This window comes from Buceros rhinoceros, unplaced genomic scaffold (genome assembly GCF_000710305.1).
Source record: "Buceros rhinoceros silvestris isolate BGI_N320 unplaced genomic scaffold, ASM71030v1 scaffold3718, whole genome shotgun sequence".
NCBI lineage: Eukaryota > Metazoa > Chordata > Aves > Bucerotiformes > Bucerotidae > Buceros > Buceros rhinoceros.
This window is the reverse complement of record NW_010424921.1, coordinates 340-23,419: the sequence shown is the minus strand read 5'-3', so window position 1 is coordinate 23,419 and position 23,080 is coordinate 340. Positions and strand designations below refer to the sequence as shown.

Genomic DNA, 23,080 nt, shown 5'->3' with positions numbered 1-23,080 from the left:
TCTTTCCCTGAGCTAACTTGGTTTAATTCTTTTTAAGCTAAACTGGTATCTAATTATAAAAACAATAAAAGAGAATCAACACACAGTTACACTTGTAGCTGCACTGATCTTTACAAAGCATTAGAATTTTGCCTACTAACCGTTCAGGAAGCAATCCCTCAGAGTAAAACTTCTACCTCCAGAGAAGCTAAGATTATCCTACACTATTTTTTATTTCTTTTATTTAAATTGTTTACTTTTAAAGGTGAAAGATCTAAGTCTGTTTTCATATGAATTGTTTTTAATAAATATCTTAAATGAAAAGAGGTTATATGAGCATTAATATTCTGGATGCCAGTTGAAAAGAAGCTAGTCCAGCTTAGCTATGTTAGTTATGCTACCTGGAGCACAAAATCCAAACCTGCCTGCAGCTGTGCAGGTTCAGGCTCCAGTGAAGCCTGATGTGACATAAAGTGCATCCCGAGAAACAAGGACCATCACCAAATCTGTTTGCATTCAAGTGAGACAGGGTGTTTCCAGTATACTGGAGGACAAGGCGAAGTGAACAGAACTGCACCTCCTACAGCAGCTCTGGTGCAACTCAAAATTACTTACTTAAGTCCCGCCTTCACAAGGCTGTACCAGTTGTCTGGGTCCACTTCTTCAACAAAGCGCTGTGCATGTAGTGAGTAAAAACAGGTGTTTATATTTAGCACACAGGGCTTCTACACATCATCGAGACCAGCAATTTTTGTTCAACAAACGCTCTAACAACATGCAAGCCAAACAACCCAGTGGAACGATCAAAGGATAACACGAAAGAAAGCTCTTTGATGCAACAATCCTATCTCCTGATAGAAATGAAACACAAAGTCATGTTTTGTTGGTCCTTGGAGCAAGGAAACATATGGGCAATTAAAAAGCAAGCTGGTCTATAGGTACCAAAAACCTCAAGAGTCTTGAAACACTTCACATTCCCTCACATTCCCAAAGTGTGAAAGGAATAGAAAGTTGGCAAATCAAAGCAAGAGGCTCAGGTACTAGGCTTCTGTGTACCTACAATGTGCTTAATTAAGCTAACCAACCTTTGCATGTGGCAAACGGGTAGCTGGGTGTACTTGTTCTGTACAAAAAGCTTGATCTTCTCTGAAGTGCTAAAAACCATGAAGACTGACAGCTGCATGTGCCAGCAGTCCCCGTACTGGTAGGTGCTAACCTCACCAAGCCCAATGCAGACAGCATTAGGGTGAACACTATGAGGTGGCCCCTCAGGTCCTGCAAGACTCTCGTCCTGCACAATCAGCCACGTCCTAAAAGGGAGTCTCACCAGAAGTCAGCAAGAGGTCAAGTCTGGATTTCTATCTATGATCAACCAGATTTCTGCCACAGACTTCAGAGGACATGGCAGGCGGGTCTTGTCAGAAGTGTCTCCGACACTTTTTTTTTTTTAATACATAAACATCCACTGGCAACCTCTGTTTAACTCCTGAACACCTCAAACTCTGACTTTGAAATGGTACTTAGCAGAAAGCCATCATCACGAACAAATCAAAACTACTTCTTATAAAGGATTATCAGGGCTAAGTTAACTCCGCAAAAGCTGTTAAAAGCCCACAGAAGCCATCATCTATACAACAGAAAATAAAGTCCAATCTATATTTAACCAAGATACAAGAGCACAATAACACATACGCACACAGTCACATCCTGGCAATGAAGATAGAAAGTTCTCACCAATAATTCTTCTAGCCTCAGCAGCATGGACCTCTCCACTTCCTGCTTGCTTTCATCCTTACTGCTGTTGTACATGACAATTAACCCCTTCATGCAGGCTGATAACAGGTGTCTCCTCCAGGAATGCAGCTCTTCAGAGTTTTCGAGCACTCTAGATATGGCATCTGCCACTGTCCAGCTGCAGAAAGATACTTATTTTTTCATGTTGGAACATGCTTTTTGTATATGTTAAAGGTGTCTTACTGTGAAAGCTTAAAGTGACAGATTCTCTGAGGACCCTATCTATCACAATGCTTTACAGGACAAACCAAGTCCCGAAACAGAGCAACTGGATTTGCCTACCTCTCGTTATTTTCTGCTTTCTCAAGAGCAGCAGGAAGCTGGTCAATAAGGTTTTGCAGCCCTTTGCTTTCTGAAGATGGCAGCAACTTTGAAAGAACTTGCAGTTTCACAGTGGTCTCATGTGATGCTTCTGCGTCTTGAAATACACCACAGAGCTCCTTCCACAGAGCTTTCCTCAAGACAGGCGTAACAGCTGAGACAACTGATGGGAGAGAGCAGAGAACAGGTTCCACCATCTAAGTGTGTTAAGCAACAACAGACTTATAATTACAAAAGTGCCAAATCACTTTTCTAATCAAGGCCCAGATTACTTAGTTTCTAGGAAACTGGTATACTACAGTAGCTGCTAACCTGCTACAGAAGCGCACTCTGTATTGCTCCACAGCACCATTAGGAATTATTTAGCCTATGTTCCAGACAACCCCTTGCTACACAGCTGACATAATTAAACATGGGCAAATAATGCAGACCTTCAAAAGAGGGACAATTTCCTGATAAGAAAGAAGCCTTGTCCTTTCATCTACCAGTTCTCTGACCCTGGACTCCAAGGAAATTTTCTCTCACATCAACAGACAGCTAACAGATACCCTGCAGATCAAGTCAGTCAGACAGCCGTCTTCCCTTCCAGTGTTCAAGCACGGAACCCTTGGTGTGCATTAGGTGTTGGAGAAAGGCGTAGTTCTCTAACCATCCTCTACTTTCCTGTGTACTGACAAGGTCTTTTTACATACTGAACTTCTCCAAGATAAGAGCTAGTCTTCTCCACCAACAGATACAGTCAGCCTGTTCCTGTTGCTATTGACATTTCTATGCAATTAGAAGAAATGAAATCAAAGCAATCCTGTTGAGTTGAATCCTAACGCATCATGTTACTGGTACAAAATTTAACACTCTTGTCTATTTAATGCCGTGGTTGGTTTGGAAAGTTTTGGCCTGCCAGCTTAGGAAGGCATTGGTTTTGGGAAGCTATATTTGGAGATTTATTTTAGAACAAAGTTTTGGACTCTTACGCTTGTAAAAGTGAAAGCTTACAGACTGCAAAACCAGATGGCTATGGCATTCCGCTCACCAGACTATTCTGTGTACGCCCGAGAAAAAGTTTTTACCTCCTATACTAAACCAAGATAAGCATGAAGACAGATTTTCACATGCACTAAGTATTAAATAAAGGCTTCAAAAGAGAAAACTGGGTAACAGCAAGTGTAAGAGTACACTGCTTCAGTCTAACAGCCAACCTTGACCGCAGTCCTTTACCTTTTTTGCTGCAGAAGTACTTGTAGGAGAACCATTACAAGTTAGACGCATAAATTTTATCACCTCAACTTACTGTGCAGAGGATCCCAGACTTTAAGGCCAGCAGAACCTACCCTGGAAATGTGGCCTCTCGAATCACAAATAGGGAACAGTTGTGGCTTTACCTGTGGAAGGTCGGGTGAAATCATACAGGTCTCTGCATTGCAAATACACATTAATGAGTGGAAGAAAGCTCTCCATGTTTTTCCTGAGGTATTTTCCAGTGACGCTGCTCAGACACCACAGCTCGAACTGCAGCAGGTGAGTCCTACAGTGTTTTATCAGCATGCTCACAATGGCAAGGGAGGTTTTGGACCTCTGGTTAAGGCAGTGAATGTGCACCTCTACACTGACTGCCTGTGCGAGGACCGGCTCGCTCTGGAGAGCCTGAAGGAGAACTTTCTCCAAATCTTTGCTGGCTGATGCTGACATCAATAAACCCAAAGCTTTGATGTGCTCTGTGGATAGCAGTAGTCCTCCTCGATGGGGCTGCCTTTGGTAGCTCTCTGTGAGGAGCTGCACCAAAATTTGTCCATAGAAGCTTAATTGTTTCCCTTTCTTAGGGGATTTTTCAGTTTTCTGAGTAGTCAAGCTCATCTCAGGAAGTCGCAGCATGGATAAAGTGATCTCCTTCAGCTGATCTGCAGCCATGTATACGTGCAACGCCTCCAGAGCCTCCAGCTGGTGAGACCTCTTGGGAGAGAGCTGGCTTGTGTCTTTCCCCACAGCCTGTAGCTCTTTCAAGACACTTTTTGTGATAGCTTCAAAATACTTCGATAGCACATGTTTGTGATCCATGCTCTGCAACATCGGGGCACCCATTTTCAACAGCTGGAGCACACCAGAATTGAGGTGAGCTGACAGGAGCTTCACAGCAACAGGGTTTAAACTGTGCTGAGGAAGACAACGTTGTTCTAAAGCCAGGAACCAACTCTCCAGCGTAGGATGTCTGAAAATCAACATGAGTGTATCTTCTAGTGTCTGTAACAAATGGTTTTAACAATATCACTGCACGGATAATTATAATTCGGGGGAAAAAAATAATTCATCTGCCTATTTTCCAGAGCTTGTTAATTACAATTACTGAACATGAAATTGTCTATTAACTGGTCAGAGGATAAAAATACTAATGAATTACACACACATAAGTACCATTTTTTCAACATTTATGATGTGGGAGGCATGCCTCTGCTGAACATTTTTCACATGTATAAGCACATTTCCAGATGAAAACTTTATATTCTGGGGTTTGTCAATAGAATTCCATTCTAATCGCCACAAATCCACAGAACAGATGAAAGGGGGACAAATATTCCCTCCTCCACATAGCTAGTTTTCACAGCCAGGCTTTACACAGGGCTTAAGGAACAGAATTTCTTCTGCAAAGGTGAGTGATCTCTGTCAGAACCTCTCCTAACCATATTCCAGCCCAGGGGTGAGACTGTGGATGATGCAGCTTGGTCACATCTCCAGACAGTTGCTTCATAACTGCTGGAACACATGCTCAAAGTTTGTAAGTACTTCTCTTAGACCTTAAAAGCATCTCTCTGCATCGATCTGTTTCCATTCAATACAACTCTGTGAAATACACAGTATATGATACCCTGATCACTCCCTGCCATTCTGAGGACCCGGTAAAAGCTATAGTAAAGCTTCTACAAGCAGTAAAATCCTATTCCAATCCTTCTACAGTGAGCAAGAGACAGACATGCTTTAATCCTAACTGAAATCCCAGAATTATCAAGTCATAGCACTCACAAAGCCTGTTTCTTGCTAGATCTCCCGTTCTCCATCACATTTAGTCAGTTCCTTGTTGGTGATCAGTGAAAATATATCAACGTAATTTGTGCTCAAAAATCGTTCATTTGCTTTAATTAATGGTTCGGAAAACTTAAGATTATTTCCCTAGGGAGTAAACCAAAGCAAATTTTACTACCATGTGAGCTTCTGCCTGTCTATCAAGGGATTTGATACCTTGTCATTTGAAGACTCCTCTGTAATCAGAGATTCCTCATCCATGAAGAGATCTGATTCAGTCTGATGCTCTTCTCTTTTCTTTTGATTATCCAACTCTATCTGATCTCCCTGGCACAACAAGCTGCTCAGCAGGTCCATATAGAGGTCAACAAGGTGAGGACCAAAACTTTTACTAAGCTGTGAAAACAGACACCTTGGAAGTTGTGAAAAGAGAATGATGGGAGCAGGAGGATAATTATCAAACTGGAACAGAAATTAGCTAAAAAATTCCTAAATTACAACCTTTTGGGGGAGAAGGAATCATGCCCCTCTGTAGAGAAAAGTCTCAGGGTGCGAAATAAATATTTACAAATTTTTATCCATACTGTGACTTTTGGTGTAACACAACCCAGTGAATTTCACTCTCTAGAAAGGCAGAAGCTGGAGATGCAGAAGCTGGATTAAAATCTGGAGGTTTTTTGCACTACACACAGATCAGTAAGGTAACCCATGCAAAGTTTCCTCAACAGTTAGAAGGATAGACTTTTGTTTACAGATTAGGTGCACGTTTGTGTGGTGTTCTGTAGCCTCCGTGAGAACTGAGCACATGATAAAGCTGCAGAACTGGATCCTTAAGTTTCAACAGCCAAGTCATTTCTATATTCTGCATGAAAGTAAAACAAACAAACACACAATTTCATCACAATATTGCTCTTACACTGCCAAAGTTCTCCACTGCGGATTTAAGGTATAGCAACACATGCTTTACTCCTAACAAAAGCTGTTCAGGCGGGAGCTGGGAAGCCAAGTTTCTCAATTTTGTCTGGACATTCTCTTCCAGTAAGGTACTGCTTCCTCTCTCATAGGCTTTCTTAAGCAAAGTGGTAAATACAGAATCCAGGGCCACAGCAGGTTCTTTGCATTCCTCTTTGTGTTTTTTAAACTGTTTAAAATAGAAAACACATAAGAGAAAAATAAAGATGAGGATAAATCACAAGTTTCTTCAACTACCTTTGTTTTTAAATGAGTTCTGTATCAAAACTGGGACTCAAGTTCCAGGAGCACACATGTACAGCTAGTCAAAGGAATCTGCATCTGGTCACCCCTGGGCTATCAGAAAAACACATCAATGCCAGGCACTGCTGGTCTGTGCATTCCCAACCCGTACCTGGGTGAACTTCCATCACGGTAAAGTGGCTCCTCCAGCCTCATCACACACCATGCTACAATGTGCCCAGCAAGGAGCTGCAGCAGCCTTGAGTACAACCCTTGAGCCCTGGCTTCGCTTCCCAACCAAACACAACAAATACCTCTAGTGTCATTAGAGAAAAGCCCTTGAGCAAATTTGTGCCCCGATATGATCAAGGAGGAATACAGAATCAGCTTAATGTAAATGCACTTTCTGATGGACAAATAACCTTCATACACCATGAGGTTTTATAGGAATATTGGCTCAAGCATTCAAGTGACTTTAGGTATTCCATACCACAGGTTCCTGAGATTGCTGAGGTATCCAGAGTTTATAGTACTGGTTAAATCGGTAGAGCTGAGGATACTTAGAAACTTTCAGGGACTGCAGATCTTTATCATAGAGTTGAAACATCAAGCAGAGGGCAAGGGGTTCTCTCTGCGAATGCAGGAGGTCAGTGAAAACAGCAACGAGATACTCTACGATGTGTGCTCCTAGAAAAACAAAATAAAAAAATGAAACTTCTACTGACGGAAGTAATCTGTATGAGCACCCACTTTAGGGCAACCCTCTTTCCTTAAGGCCTGGGCCACAGGCCTTCATTCAGGGAAGTCGTGATCAAGTAGTGACAGAGAAGTAGGCATCATTCAGAGAAGTAGTGAACAGGATTAAAATGTGTTTCCAATAAGCTAGACAAGTGTTCCTGATCCACTGAGATATCTGGGAAAATCCTCCATTCAGTAGATCTTGTTGAAGTAAATAATCACTCCAATTTAAGATACACGCTCAGCTTGGCCTGTTTCCTTCCAGAAGCATAAAACTACTTTGCCTTTACTGTGTTGTGCTAAACTTCTCTGTATTTTGATGGGTAAGGATGCCAGCCAAGCACCACCTAAGAAGAAAACTGATTTGTACTCTGGGGGGGAAACACACTCAGGTTAACACACGCTGGTTAAATATGGAGGATTTTCTTTCAGAACTGGGGCTTTCGGTCCCACCCCAGATGTTACTCAACAGCCAAATACAAGTAGGATTTTGTGAGGTGCTGCAGGGTTGGCAAATCCTGCTCTGGGGACACTGTTGCCCCTGTGACTTCTCACTCCACCAAATCCTTTCCTCAAGGCGGTGGTATAACTTTGCAAGACTCACCCCTAGGAGTTTAATCTGTGAAGTTTTCTTTAGAAAATGCATCCATTTTCTATTCCTCTCTCCCCTACTGACTGCTCTCAGTGGAAGCGTTGCCTACAGCCCCCAAAAACCACCTTCCTCTCATGATCTGAATACTCTGTGTTTAAAACACTGTTACTGAAGGGCAATTGCTCCCAGAACAAGACCGTCCATGAAGGGACAGTGTCTCTGCACTGCTCCTCAGTCCCCTCTGCAGAGTGCTCAGAGCCTGGGGTCATTTTCCTCCTCCACTTACCTGCATTTCACAGAGAAAAGGTGGGCTCTCTTTTTCTAACCTCAGCAAGTTTGTATTGCCACTGCAGAAGCGTCCTAGAGTCAAACAGCAGTTTACGGAATGTCTGCATTTTCTCCTATTTTTCCTGCTCCAGAAACCAAGGGCGAGTTTTAGCATCAGGAAAAAAGGACAGCAGCATTTCATAAGCTTTAATGCCTCTCTTAAGCAGGGAACACCATGGATCTGCACCTCCTTCTGTTTGCAATGAAGATAATAAAATGTCTTGAGGAGCTCACTGGGTAAAAATTATCCCAATTCCACTCCACTAGCATAGACGATACATTGGAACAAAGCTGTACCTGTTCCATTTTCAGTCTGAAGCAACAGTGTATTCCGGGCTTCTAATGCAGCAGGGACAACAGCACTGAATGGAAACGTTTGGATAATCATGTCTTCATTTAGAGTGAACCCGATTTCTTCATCTAAACCATCACTGCCCTCAATTAGGACATCCACCATATCCAGGACATCTATTATTAAGGGAAGAAAAAAATGTAAGCAGAAGATTCAGACTAACTAAAAAACAACATGAGATAGAATCCAACACTCCAGGAATACAAGGTAGCTTCTGAATTCCCTAAACAGAAAAGAAGGATGAAAGACACACATGGCTAGCAAGCCAAATGCAACTGTAAAAATCAGTGTCTCTTACTGCGTGCTTAACTTTATGTTTTGTCTTTTAACACTACTGACAGAAGGAAGGGAAGAGGTGCATCACCTACTGCCATCAGGATGGCGTTAGGTAAGGACTATCAGAGTCTAACAGTGACAGGAAATGTGTATGGGAAAGTACAAAGGAAGCAGCCACTTCCCCATTATAAGAACATCCTGAGTAGTCCTTGAAGAGCTTCTCAGCTCTTCATGGCCGGAGAACCGAATCTTGGTCCTGAAGAGTTCTATTAACATACAAAGAAGAGACCACATATTCCATGGCTGGCATTACATCTCTGTAATACAGTCAACTCTAGGCACCTGATCCAGCTGGTACTGAGTGTTAAACTACCTCAACTATCCTACACTGAAGTACTGCAAAATCCTACACGTGGACTGTTACAGCAGAACCACTAGCATATGGTAAGTTGTCCAAGTGTCCACATCAGCAGAATTTTGAGTTTGTCTGCAGTGGGGCTGTGACTGGTCCCACACAGCAGGAGCTTCAAGCTGTATGCCTGGGAGTAAGGAAGTTCCCTGGGCACTCCAGCCCTTTCCTCCTGGATTAACAGTTATGAGCAGCCCTGGGAAAAGAAATTGTAACAGTTTTCATTTTTAGTTAGAAAATGCTGCTGCAGGAGCCTGAAGAGAGATTTAAAATACTGTTAAAACAGTGTAACTGCATCAGAAATTACTTTTGGAGGTAAAGTGGTAACTTTGCAATTCAGACTTTTACTTCCAACGCTAAATACAACCAGAGGGTGAATCCTGTAGGTCTTCAGTTAAGCAGGATTTCTACAGTTATCAGTCATCGGTGTGCAAATTAGGGCTAGAAAATTTATCACGAAGTCTTGGAATTTTCTGTTGTTGAGGGAACCAGCACATACCATCAATGTGAGAGATGGGAATGCTGATGTTATCAGAGTCTTGTTTAAACATATTAACCTGGAGCATGCTGGCTTCCTGAACGAGGTCTGCTGCTTTATCTGTATAGGGATAGGGGTTTGTCACCAGTTTCAACAGGATCTAAAAAATGTTGAGAAAGAAATGTAAGTGCACAGGTTATTAAGTTTATCGGAACTGTACCTTGTTAAGAAAGACCATGTGCTTAAAGTGGTTGGAAGCTAGGAAAGTTTTTGAAACACAGCTTCTGCAGGAATCTGCCTACGGTTAGGGCTGTACAGGGGACACTGGGTCTGATGGAAAAAAGAAACATCCACTGTAACTTTGCACCTAAACTGCTACCACAGACAGAGTCCCTGGAGAAACTGCAATGAAAATGAAGCACTGGACATTTAATATCCTGAAAAGTAAACAGGAAATCTCAACTTTTCTGGTAAAAGACTCCAATTCACTTAGGTCTGATAATTTTGGCAAGTATTGCCACATAAAGAAAAGAAGAGATAAGAGCTACCCCCACTCACAACACTCTACCCTTATATCAACAACCCTGTAATAACAACTTATCTTTCTGGATTTAATTTTCCTCCAAATCATTTCACTGTCCTCCCACCCAAGACAAGAAAGATGCTAGCTCTGTATAAAGAACTACAAACACTGCTTTTCTCAGAATTCATTCACTAGTCTTTGACAGGTTTCTCAACAATAGCACAAAGTTTCCATTAATGCTATTCTTGGCATTGTTTATCCAGCTAATTTGAACAGTTGTTACCCTTTCCAAAAATTGAATCACTGCTTCCTTTCTGTCTTCTTTTGTATTATCCAAGTGTTCCAGCCAAACTGAAAGTTCCTTCCATGTATATTCAAACACTCCGCTGTCACGTAAAACCTGACCAGAAAACCAAGGGGGGGGTTAAAAAAAAAAACAAAACAACAAAAATACAAAACCCCTAAAAAGCACAGATCTTTTTGTAAAGCAACTTCATGTTTTCTTCTTCTCAGAAAGAAAAATAGCAGGTCAATGAAAAGAACTGTCATTCTCACCCCAGCAGTTCAAAAGGCCTTTTTCCCACTCACTAGGGCCACCCTTAATTCTGTAAGAGAGGGTAAAACTGAATGCATTTTTTAAAACAAAATCTCCCAAGACTGTATCAACCGGCCTCAGTGTAACTAGGACCAAGACCTAGTGTCTTCATCACAGTTGTTTCCTCACTGCTCCCTCAGCAAAAGCAATAAAGGGGTGAGGCATGACCATGTTACAGCTGATGAATGCAACCCGCTGAGGTCTGCCAGAAACACACAGGTCTGTAGAAAAAGAGCAAGAAGCAGTCCTGGGCAGAGAAAGGAGGGCTTTAAGAACACCCAAGAGGCAAAACATGGCCTACTCTCTCACAACTGGGTAAATCAGCTGAAAGCACCTTTTTTCCGCTCCTGTCTTTTCAGAGCCTCTCCTCCTCTGACCTGCTGTCTGCAGCACAAACCCAGTACAACTCCACTTGATTCTTGCCCTCACGGTAAACAAGAGCATGGGATGCATCCCATATGCGCCCCATTCAAGCATGCTGCAAACACCTATTCACCGGACTGGGTAGCGAGCACACGGCAATCTCACCGTGAACATTCATTCCCGTGCATCTGGGACACAAGACTTCTACAAGCTCTCTGGACACAGGAACCAAGCATGTGCTGGGACAGGGCTGCTCACTGCAACAGCCCCTCTGCCACTTCAGCACTCAAGGCTCAAGGTACAGGGACACAGATGAAGAGAGCTGGCTACAGCACTGAGTCACAGCCAGGGCAAATCCATGGTGCTGGTCCCAACCTTCAAAGAGCCTTTTGTTGGACAGCTTTAATGGAACTAGTGTGTCCCCCGTCCTATCACGCAGCCCAAAATGCTAGATGTGTCCCCTGCAACAGGGGCCACGACAACGCTGTCTCGCACGCTGGCAAGGAAGGTCCTCCTAAGGTACAACCAAAGGTACGAGCTAGGATAAAGACCATCAGGACTTTCGGTCTAATCCTATCAAGTCCTTCTGTTGTCAGTGGTCAGTCAGCACAAACCCTCCTGAGGTCAAAGCCACCTGGACACAGAGTATTATCTCCACTTTCGTAAATTTTATTTCTATAATTTCAGTGGAGCAGGCTATACTGGTTTAAGAGGGTTATACATCTTTATACCATTACAGCAAGAAAAAAGAGTGATACCCTTCAAAAACAGTCTCTAGGGGGGCTTTTGAAAAGTACTGATAAAGGAAAATCATTGCTAAATTAACTCTAACTCAGGCTACTTGTGCTTAAAAGAGTTGGGCAGATGGGTGAACAGTCAAATCAATGAACAGTGGGTCATGACCACAGCAAGGTCCAGAGAGTAGCATAGGCATATGCTTCTGTGAGTGGTGAGGCAGACACAATTTTACCACAATCAAGTAAAAGGCATTAACATACTTAGAAATTTTTGCCCATTTCCATGCTAGCTAAATTCAGGCCTTTATCCGAGGCACATAAACGAGAAGCTTGGTGACCCTAAGCTCCAACCGTAAAAGAAAGAAAGGAGGAGGAGGTAGAACAGAAGGAAGAAGGGCTGCTGAAGGGCAATCCACATGACCTGTGATTTGAACTGCGTAATGGTAGAACTGCCTACCCCGCCCTCACTCTCAGCAAGAGAGGAAACCTTGACCAGCTTCCTAACTCTGGCACCTACATTAAAAGATTATAATTACATGGGATGAATCTGTGCCTTTGTTTCTCCCCACAGAAAAAAAAAAAACGAAACTATCACAGCTTATTTGCTGTACATTTACTCTGTGTACACCACCAGCAGCTATAAAAATAACACCACTACTTACAGGAACCTGACAGGATAATTCACTTAAAGAAAGAAGAAAAAAGAAAAAAGGATCATTTTAAAATAATTAACTATTTTTGGCAGAGTCTTGAAATAGAAGTACACTTGCAGTTCTCATGAAAACAGGCAGGAACAGAACGTGAAATCCAAAAACACGCCTTCCGATTATACGGCACTGTGTTGAAAAATAAGCAAAACACACTCATTAACATCTATTCTTAGCAGCCTCTCTGCTGACATAATTGCCTGAACTTCACTGCTCCTGTATTCTCTTCAGAGAAAATGAAATGGACTGAATCTAAAAGGGGAAACAAGAATGAGTCAGGCAGACCACATCTCTACTCAGCAAAATCACAAAGAATCCAAATACACTCGAAAAACTATACTGGGTAGCTTTTGATTGAGATATTCATTACCGTGAGACAAAGTTAACCTGCCTTTCACAGAATCACAGAATTGTTTTGGTTGGAAGAGACCTTTGAGATGACGGAGTCCAACTGTTCACCCTGCACTCCCAGGTTATCACTAAACCATGTCGCTCAGCACCACATCTACACATCCAGGGATGGTGACTCTACCACTTCCCTGGGCAGCCTGTTTCAATGATTTACAACACTTTCTGTAAAGACATTTTTCCTAATATCCAACCCAAAACTCTCCTGGAGCAACGTGAGGTTGTTTCCTCTTATACTGTCACTTGTTACTTGAGAGAACAGATCAACCCCTGCCGTGCTACAGCCTCCTTTCAGGTAGTTACAGAGAGTGATAAAATTTCCTGCGTCTCCTTTTCTCCAGGCTAAACAATCCCAGTTCCCTCAGCTGCTCCTCACAACACTTGTGCTCTAGACCCTTCACCAGCTTTGTAGCCCTTCTTTGGGCATGCTCCAGCACCTCACCTTAGAGGGATCAAGGGCAACTAAAGCCTAATTCAATCACTGTAACTTTGGTTCAGTGGATTGAACATTACAGTTGCACCCTGTGATTTAAGCTAAACACAGAAACTAAATGCACAAAACCATACAAACTTGCATGCTACTATTAATAAGGGCCCACACCAGGAGTCCTGTTCAGGGCTCAGAACAGCTTATTGGATTTTTCTCTTGGTGGGGAAAGTTTTTTAGTTGGGTTTGTTTTTAACGCAGGTCTCCACCCCTACTTAGATAACTAAAAGATGACTAGTTTTAAAAAGATACTGAAAACAACAGTCACTGGTGCCTTCATGTGACTTGTAGTTGATTAGCACTTCTGAAAACTCAGGTATCTTATTTAAATGCACACAAGAGGATTTTCATTCATTTTTAGACAAAAGTACTCCTTGCATCAGAGCTTGTATCAGACAGTAACAAACAGGACTACATTGCCAGGGTTAACAAGCTAAGACTTTAGGCAGGCCAGAGTGATGAAGTATAGACTAAATAAATGAGGATAAGGAAGAAAAAAAAAAAAAATAATCTCTTCTTGATCAGTGTCAAGATCTTTCCAGGCACAAGCCACAACGATTTATTAGAGTACCAGAATTAAATCAGCCTAGGGGCATAGGCAAATATTAGAGACATTTTTCTTACTATTTCATTAACTGATGCAGCAAATTCAGTTGACAACAATTATTTTCATAGAACGTTCAGCTAACAGGTAGTTAACAGTCACAGAAAACAGGAAAGACAACCCTGTTGGGCACACAACTATGCAGTAAAGGTATCTGCGTTACGAAAAAGAATTACAATCCTAAAATTTCATACCAGTGGGATATAGGGAATATCCTGACATTTCAGATCAAACACTTACCTTGATGATCAGTTTTTTGGTTGAAATTTTCAGGTGAGAATGGTTACTCGTAACAAACATTTTCATCAGTAAATAGAATACTGATTTTTCACCAGATACCTTCTCTGTCTCAGAGACATCCTAAAAGAAAAATATATTAAAATTCACCTGGTACAGCAACACCGTACAGAATTATGTTGTTCTGATGCATGTATGTAATATTTTATAGACCTGCCCAAAAATACCAAGGCCAGAAATGAATGGGATCATTTTGCATTCAGTGAGCCAAGAAGATGAGTATAATGGTTCTTTGGAATGCAGAAGAAGAGAGGAGCAAGAGAAACACCAGCTAATGCAAGGGTCCAAGATAAAGCCACCTTCCTCCCCAGGCATCCATTCTACTTCTATTTCTGTTATCCCCAGAAATTCAGATTTCCTACAAGTACTGTCTGAATGAGCAATATAATCATTTAAAAGTCTGATCCCCAAAGAACAAGAAAACAAAGCAGGGATGCTTAACACTATCTGAACTTCAAATGACAATCCTTCAGCCACCTACCCTGCCTTTCTCACTGACTTGCATTTGAGGTCTATAGTCCTCTACAATACTGCCAGATTCGGCTGTTATCTTTTCTGTTAAAACCTGTCTACTCTAGGAGGACAAAGCCACAACAAAATACTTCAACTTCTTTGCCTGTTTCCAGATTTTCTTTTGCTTGCTCTTGACTCTCCTCACTTTTCCTGACTCGACTGGGACTAGTTTAAAACTAGGCAGTACCAAATGTAAAGATTTGAGAACAACAGGCCAAAAACATAAATCTGCCTTGAAGTCTCTTACCTGTAATCTGAACCAGGCAAATTTATTTGCAGGAAGTTCCAAAGCCACTTTCAATACGTGGTGCTGTAGAACAGGAGGGACCTCCTCTCGGAGGCCCTTTTCAGTGACAATACCTGAAGTTTGAAAGCAATGTAATCAGCTTTATTGTGTTATATCTTCCTGAGATCTCAAGAACACTAATAATTTCAGATTTCAAACCACCCCTGAGATAAGCTGGCAATCCACGAATTTTCACACCATGAGATCCCTGGACACATTACAATTACGTTTGGCCAACCTAAGGCTGGAATTCAGCCCTCAGAAGGATCAGTCTAACACCTGCCCCTGGTAGCAGTAATCACTGGTGCATGGGAATACAAAATCTCTTCTGTCAGTCTCAGTAACTCTGAAAAGCTGTGTCCTACAGGAAGTAAAGAGGATGGATAAACTGGAGACCAAAATACAGAATCTACATCAGTAAAAAGATCTTAATATAATACACTTATACTAATAGCTTATACTATTACAGTATTTGCTACAGGTAATTAAACTTTACACTTGTATCTCTCCCTACATGGCTTTTATTACCTGCTCACAATGACTGCTATGGCACAACCTCAAAATTATTCACCTTTCAGGTCACAAAGCTGTGCAAACCCTCACGGTGTGCTCAAAAACCTGACCTGCCCACGCTTTAACTGCAGTTAAGTTACACACAGAGATCAACTGTATAAGCTTTGGTGTCAGTGTGCTTCTCCTAGCCTGTGTAGTATCCGTGAGGTTCACATTGGAGAGAGAACAATAAATTTTTAAAAGTCACTACAAAGTCTAGCCAACAATAAGTCCGAACAATAAAACTGTACCAGCTGTTTAAAGAACATATTGCTACATGGCAGAAAAGTATGCTGCCTTTGGAGTGTATGATTCAATCAGAGCAAGGGAAGGAACAACAGAACTCTCGAGCTGGCATCTGACAGAACAAAATTTCATTATTAATTTATACCATCATTTTCTACAATACCTTCTTTCATCAAATTTAATATCCAGACTCACTTCCTGACATTTGTTTGAGAATGACAATTTATTTTTCAGCCTGTTCCACTTTCTTATTTTATACTGTAAGAAAACATACCATCAAAGGGATTTCTGCCTCACAAAAAGGTGTCCTGCCTTTTGTCAATTTTGAAGAAAGCAGACCAATGCATTAAATAATGGGATAAACAGGGCATGTGATCTGGTGAGTCACCAAGTATACAAACCAATTCAATATGCTCTGACAAAGAGAGGAAAAACCTCATGCGTGGGACAGTTGATTTAGAGGGGGTTTTGTTTAAAACCTCTTTTACCTCTGACAGACTTTAATTAAAGCATTTACATAACTCCCATCCTTACACATCCCAGACCTGCCTAAAACACCGATAGTTGCTGTAGTTTGGTGGCCTACCAGCTCTAATGGCCCACAGACAGCAATGAAGCCCAAACAACATACTGGTTTCTCCTCCAGACTCAGCGTTAAATGGCTGTATTTACTGTACTACCAACGGTATTGGAGGATCTTGCTCACAGCCCATAATTTGTAGCTTGTCATTCTTGCTGCATTAAGCAGGTACAGAACATCTCTGTTTACTTCTGCTGTATGAATAGGAATACCCTCCGTGAACATGACATCAGAGACAAAAATACAACTATACTGCTAAAGTGCTTCCTCATATAGATTTTCGACAGGAGGTAATACCATACACAATACTGTTCTTCTCCCCATGCACTGCCAAATGATGATAAAATCATTCAAAACACAGCAAATGGAAAAAATACTTGAACGTTAAAAAGATTTTCCAGAAGAGATTGGTGAATTGGCACATGTTTCTCCCACACTTCAAACTTTCTGTGAACCGTCCTGTTAAGAAAAATTCTGCATCATTGTGGCTAATAAGAGTTTGGAAATAACTTTCTTATGTTGGATTGGACACAGACCTAGAATTACATACCCAAATCTCGTTATGAGTTAGACACACATCTTCCTCAAAAACATTAGAATTACAACTCCAGAAAGACCAAATATTTGCAAGAATATGACACACAGAGAGGAGGACTGTAGCACAACCTACCACTTACAACAGAGCGTAGCAGAGCAGCTATGGAATTTAAGAGGGCAGAGTGCCAGATGACTGTAGAAATAGCAACAATAAATGCCAACACAATGAAGAAACTAAAATGAGCTACTTTTAGAAAACAGCTCTTTATCTACATAAGGGAGCAAACGTGCCCTTCTGCTGTGGACTTCGTAAATAGCCAGAGAAAACAAGGAAGGTAATAGAAATACACATCACATACCTTTTAGCAGCTTGCTAAAATCAAAGTTGCTCCGTGCTACCAAGTGGGGCACAACCTTCTGATAAAGGCATATGACCTGGAGCAGTACAGCTTTCAGAAACACTGTCTCAGCATCGTCTGAACCTAAACAAAGTGTTTACATAAATCAGTTTCTCCTTCTTTCACACCGAGAGAGCGCAGTGTAGCACCTGCATTATCCAACACGAGAATTACTAACTATATTTCCAACAGACTTGCCTATGAAATGACCAGTTATCTTCCTCACCAACAAGAAGAAACAGATAAAAAACCACTCCATGAAATCCCTGGTTTCCTCCCCCAGCATTCCTGTATGAATACTTTTAAAACTAAATCAGCCTATTCAGTGCTTAAATTTGCAGTTTCCATTTCTGATGTGATATGAAAGTGCTCACACATATAAAAGACAACCTCAACATTTTAACACTCACTGTAAGAGTCCAACCACAGAAACCAATCCTCTGCTGTTTAATTTAAGGCTGAATAACAGAAAAAAAATGAAGGGAAGAATATGGTCATGCTGCTGGTTTCTAGGGACACTATTTTTACCTAATGTCAGGTGGGTTTGACTGGGGAGGTGCAGGAGACACTATGCTAATTTGTTACTAATTTCTTACTTCAGTTAGAGATTTCTTTCCTTCCTTTCCCTCTTTCAAAATAACTTTCTCAGTGTGACCTCTTGGCAAGAGCAAGAAAACAAGCATCTGTGTGAGAGAAACACCAACCCCAGTTCAGGCAGCTGCTTAGTTCATAGGAAAACTATTTCAGTAGCTAAATATTCTTCTAGTTTATAACATGAGGATGCATAAAAGCTACTTGTTATCCAGTCACTAATGAAAGGAAGAAAAATAAATGAAGGGCAGCCAAAACTTTTTTTTAACACCTACTTTCTTCCTGTTAACTGGATGTCCGTCAGGGAGCTATGAAAAACTGGATGGATGCCATGCATAAACTTTGCCTGCCTGAGCCTCAACTCCCATTAATGAAGAACTCTCTAGTGGCCACAGTGCAAGTAAAGCTGCAAAAGGTGAGCTGAGAGTAAGTGATACAGTATTATCACCCTAGTATGCAGAGAAACTACAGCTGCAGTACTTCAGAAATTAGCTGCTCCACTGGTTTCAGCAGGCACTCTACCAATAAAGAACCTTCGTGTGTCAGCATTGACAACTATTTTGCTGTCCAAAGCCAAGCAGAAGGTCATACACTGAAAAATTCCCTGTTCCAGGAAGTCTCACTGTGGAATATGGCCTGTGAAGGACATGAAACTGGCTGTAGATTTGTCTTCAGTCTAGAAGTAAAACACTGTGGGCTGCTAGCCATCCTACAGAGAGTACTAAATCCTCTAGTTCCATACAACAGGAGTCCTTCATGGGGGGACACCGGTTTTGAGAGGACAAAACTTGAAGCCTCCACTCCAATCCTCTCTCCCTCCTCCCACATTTGCATGTTTCTATTCCTGTGCTAAAGCAACACAAGCATTTGCACAGTCACAGTAAACAACTGCCTCAAAAAATGATCTCATGGTAGAATAACTTGGCCAAATGAAAATCCCTTAAAAAACTGTTTTTCGGGCATATCACTTCCCCTGTCTGTTTTACTGTGTGACTGCAAAATACTCTTACTAGCATAAGAAGGTCAAGGACAGGAGAGTTAAGTTCAACAAGAGGAAGTGCAGAGCCCTGCACCTGAGGAGGAACAATCCCATTCACCAGTACATGCTGGGGGGCATCCTACTGGAAAGCAGTTCAACAGAAAAGCACCTGGGGGTCCTGGTGGACACCAGGTTGACAATGAACCAGGGATGTGCCCTTGCTAGAGAACAGGCTACCACTACCCTGGGCTGCATTAGGCAAAGCACTGCCAGCACATCAAGGGAAGTGATCCTTCCCCTCTACTCAGCACTGGAGAGGCCACACCTGGAGTGCTGTGTCCACTTCTGGGCTCCCCAGCACAAGAGAGACATGGACTGGAGAAAGTCCAACAAAGGCCCACAAAAAGTATGAACAGACTGGAGCATCTCTCCTATGAGGAAAGGCTGGGAGAGCTGGGACTGTGCAGCCTGGAGAAGAGAAGGCTCAGGGGGTCTTATCAACGTACATAAATACCTGAAGGGAAGGTGCAAAGAGGACAGAGTCAGGGTCATTTCAGTGGTGCCCAGTGACAGGACCAGAGATGCTGGGAATACAGTGAAACACAGGAGGTGCCCTCTGAACATCAGCAAACACTTTCTCTGTGAGAGTGACTGAGCACTGGCACAGGTTGCCCAGAGAGGTTGTCAAGTCTCCATCCTTGGAGATAGTAAAAAGCCATCTGGACATGGTCCTGGGCCACAAGGTTTAGGTAAGGGGTTTGGACAACATGACCTGCAGAGGTCCCTTCCAACATCAACCATTCAGTAATGCTGTGACAGCAGAAAGTTAAAGTGCTTAACCTCCTAGCAGCAATGGCAGCCTATATGTAAAACTGTACCTTACACAGTTCTAACGCTGGTCAGAATTAAACTGCCGAAGAACTGAACAAAGCAAATATGCATAGTAAATGCACAAGTGACATCTGGACTCTGCTGAAGTTAATGACCTTACAAGGGGTGAGGACTTCCCAACAACCACTCAAATACATGTAAGAAGGGGTAACTCCACCTGCTTTGCCTACCATGCTGTTCAGCAACTTCTGTTGACTCAGTCACTGCCTTCACATTGCAGGTATCGCTTTTCCTTTTCTCCTCCTGCCCATCATGGTGCTCTCTCCCTTGCTTCAGAAGGGACTGCCAGACAGCCACTATATTGTTCATGTCCGGTAAAATCTAAAAGCAAAAAGAGTAAATTGCAATAGCTCTCCTGCATGAGATAAAGCTCCTGTAACAAAAATATTCACAGCCAACCAACACGAGGACTTGCTGCTCTTCACAAAGTTTGTAGCCAACTTCGTATGCAATCAGAAAAAGAATATGAAATCAAGTAGCACACATTCACTTCTGCAGAACTTAAATACTGGAAAGAACATTCTATTGAAACAAGTTTCCTGTAAAAATTTATGTTTGGTTCTTCATCCTCATGATATATTTTCAGTTCAAGTGCTACCTTGGCTAGCAACCTCTGAGTTAACTCTGCTGCCTACAATTTACTTGAACCAGGAGGAGAATTTGCTTCCAAGCCTACTCGTAGAATTCATCTGCAGCACAACAGCTGTCATTTTTACAAATTTGTCTCAAAACAATTTTTTTCTTACATTTCCATCAGCTAGCTGTGTTAGGAAATGTAGTCTACTACCACACCAGTTATTAACACCTTTTAACCCACAGCCTTCCCACTGATATACCCACAGATACCATCTCCTGGCTCCCAGGCCACAACCACTTGGGGAGAGGCACAGAGCAGGAGTTATCTACTGCAATATTACTCACGTTAGACCCCAATTTTCTTTTTCCTTTACCTTGCTGATGGCTTCTCTGTACAGCTGTACAAATTCCTGCATCATTGACAGTGTGTAGATTTCTGACTTTTGCCAAGTCTCTTCATTCAAACAGTACTCAATATTCTTCAAGGCTCTTCTCAGAACCATCGATACAAGTGACAGTATGCTGTGCTTCACTACTGTGCTCGGTAGCTGAAAGAAGGAAGTTGAATTGATGTTTTAGTACTTCTGCTTTGCACATAATCTATACACTGAATATATGTTAAAATTTGTTAACAAATTAATTATTTCCTAGACCTCGGCTTGCAGAAAGAACCAGTAGGTTTTCAGACTCCCAACCTAAACCTCTAGTGAGCGCTGGCAGAACTGATGTTCGTGAATGGCTCTTGGAAGCCTATCAATGGGTTTTAACTCATTTTCCAGTGCTTCCCCAAGCCAGATTTATGCTGGGACAGACAATACAGGACATATGTAATAAACCAACTTAAGAAACTTCTTAGATGATCACACACTTAAATGGTATTACCAGGGACAGAAAAATCCACTGAAATATTATAGACTTCACTTACATTTAGTCCTTGGGTGAATATTATTTTGTTGCACACTGCAGGGACTGTGGTTACCATGACCATAGAAAGCAACCTGGGAAGAGGAATAAACTCTGAAGTTTTAAAAGAACTGGAGATCTCTGGTTGAGCCTCATAGATCTGAAATAAAAATAACAATTTGATCAACATTTATATAGCCCTAGAGATAACAGTTTCTTCTGGGGAACTCTTTACGAAGGTTTTGACTTGTCAAAAGTGGTGAAAGCACAAAATGTCAATTTTTATGCAGAAATGCTAAAGATCATCCCCCAGGCTCCTATCAAACTAAATGGAACATCTGCATGTGACCTGCATCCCTGCTAAAAGCCACCCCTTTCCACAAACAGACTAGAGAACCTACTTGCCCATTTTAAGCTACAGAGGCAGAGGAACACTCGGAAAAGACAAAAGGTTTTTCTACCTGAGCTTCAGTGTTGCTGCATCTCAAAAAACTTCCCATCAACGTGATGTTTCCCACTGCTTTTTACGCCAGTTTCTTCTTTCCCAGTTAAATGTTTATACAGCCTCCTGCTCTGAGCATGGCTTTTTACCAACTGACCTTCCAACTCACTCCACATCTACACTTTTTAAAGCAGCTGTGGCTCTGAGCCATGACTCATTTTCCTTAGCACCTATAGAAAACAGAATGCCATTCTCCCTCTTCCATTTACCATCTTTGACATTTAACAGCATCCTGCTGCTTCTTTCCTAACATACCTACAGTAATTGATGGTGTTATTTCAGAACAGTTAAGTCCTTCCTGTTTAGCTCGCTTAAATCTCCGTCAGTTAACTTTTCCCCTGCTGTACTGGTTTGTTTTAAAAATCATTATTTATGAAATATTGTGCCTCTCTGCTTTCTAGTGACTTTAACACGCTCTAAAGCGCTGTGCATTTACAGCTGTGAACACAACACATCTTCAGACACGTCGGTTTCCTCTGATACAGAACAGCTGCTTCTGAAACAAAGCCCCCAAAAACCCACGCCCTGATCCTCAGCTTAGATCCTCTGAAATCAATGAAGTCTTGTTCCTTGTCACTAAGAAGACCTCAGCTAAACTCATTAGTTCAGTTTACATCTAACAAGGCCGCACTACAGGATGGCTGGGCTCTGTACTGCACAGTACACCAGTTGTAACAAATTTTACATAGGAACGGCATTATAATACCCATCTGTAGTCGAGGCGATTAAAGGCAGGCTTACCAAACTACTTGTTAACTTTTCTGCAGCTCAGGAATGTTTCACTTTGCTATCTTTCCTATTACTATTTTGTGTAATTTTGCACTACTGTTTACAAAAAATACTGTAATTTTTGGAGGGAAAAAAAGCGTATTGGGATTGCGTATTTCTGTTGAGAGGTGCTGTGCTTCATTCTTACTCTTACCTTTTTGACTAACTTCATATTGTCCATCCAAGCAGACTTCAGTCTAGGAACAAAGGAATACTGCGTCTCCTTAAAGTATCTATTCAATAAATCCGGGCATACTTTAAGAATATTCACCAGGAGATCAGCAACCATTTCATCTTCTGTTGCAGTTTTTAAACCAAGAAGAAAGCGCAGAAGCACCACATTTCCTCCCCTAGTGAAGACATTAAAAAATATTTGAAAAAGAAATCCTTATTTCAATACCTTACATTTGATGCTAACTCTGCAACTACTCTAACTGTTGCTGGGGTAAATTCAAAGGAAGACCTCTCACACTGCTGGCATAATGAAGGCACTGAACTGAAGAAGAACAGAAGTTACCTCCAAGTCTTTTGCATGACAAACAGTAATCACTTATAAGTAAAACAA

The 23,080-nt window shown here is 41.7% G+C and overlaps 1 protein-coding gene across 1 annotated transcript in view; it reads right to left on the bottom strand.

The window, feature by feature from the left end:
* The window catches only part of URB1 (URB1 ribosome biogenesis 1 homolog (S. cerevisiae)), a gene marked incomplete at its 5' end in the record, with an annotated part of 39,790 nt that extends 16,925 nt beyond the window's left edge, over positions 1–22,865 (bottom strand). The window contains 17 exons of the mRNA XM_010140939.1: positions 595–653; positions 1,714–1,891; positions 2,056–2,257; positions 3,474–4,329; positions 5,323–5,502; positions 6,023–6,247; positions 6,791–6,987; positions 8,255–8,425; positions 9,494–9,632; positions 10,279–10,395; positions 14,137–14,256; positions 14,954–15,066; positions 17,267–17,389; positions 19,937–20,087; positions 20,717–20,890; positions 21,268–21,405; positions 22,670–22,865. Coding sequence (XP_010139241.1) covers positions 595–653; positions 1,714–1,891; positions 2,056–2,257; positions 3,474–4,329; positions 5,323–5,502; positions 6,023–6,247; positions 6,791–6,987; positions 8,255–8,425; positions 9,494–9,632; positions 10,279–10,395; positions 14,137–14,256; positions 14,954–15,066; positions 17,267–17,389; positions 19,937–20,087; positions 20,717–20,890; positions 21,268–21,405; positions 22,670–22,865 — 3,339 coding nt within the window. The remainder of the gene's footprint in view (positions 1–594; positions 654–1,713; positions 1,892–2,055; positions 2,258–3,473; positions 4,330–5,322; positions 5,503–6,022; positions 6,248–6,790; positions 6,988–8,254; positions 8,426–9,493; positions 9,633–10,278; positions 10,396–14,136; positions 14,257–14,953; positions 15,067–17,266; positions 17,390–19,936; positions 20,088–20,716; positions 20,891–21,267; positions 21,406–22,669) is intronic.
* Positions 22,866–23,080: the final 215 nt, after the last annotated feature.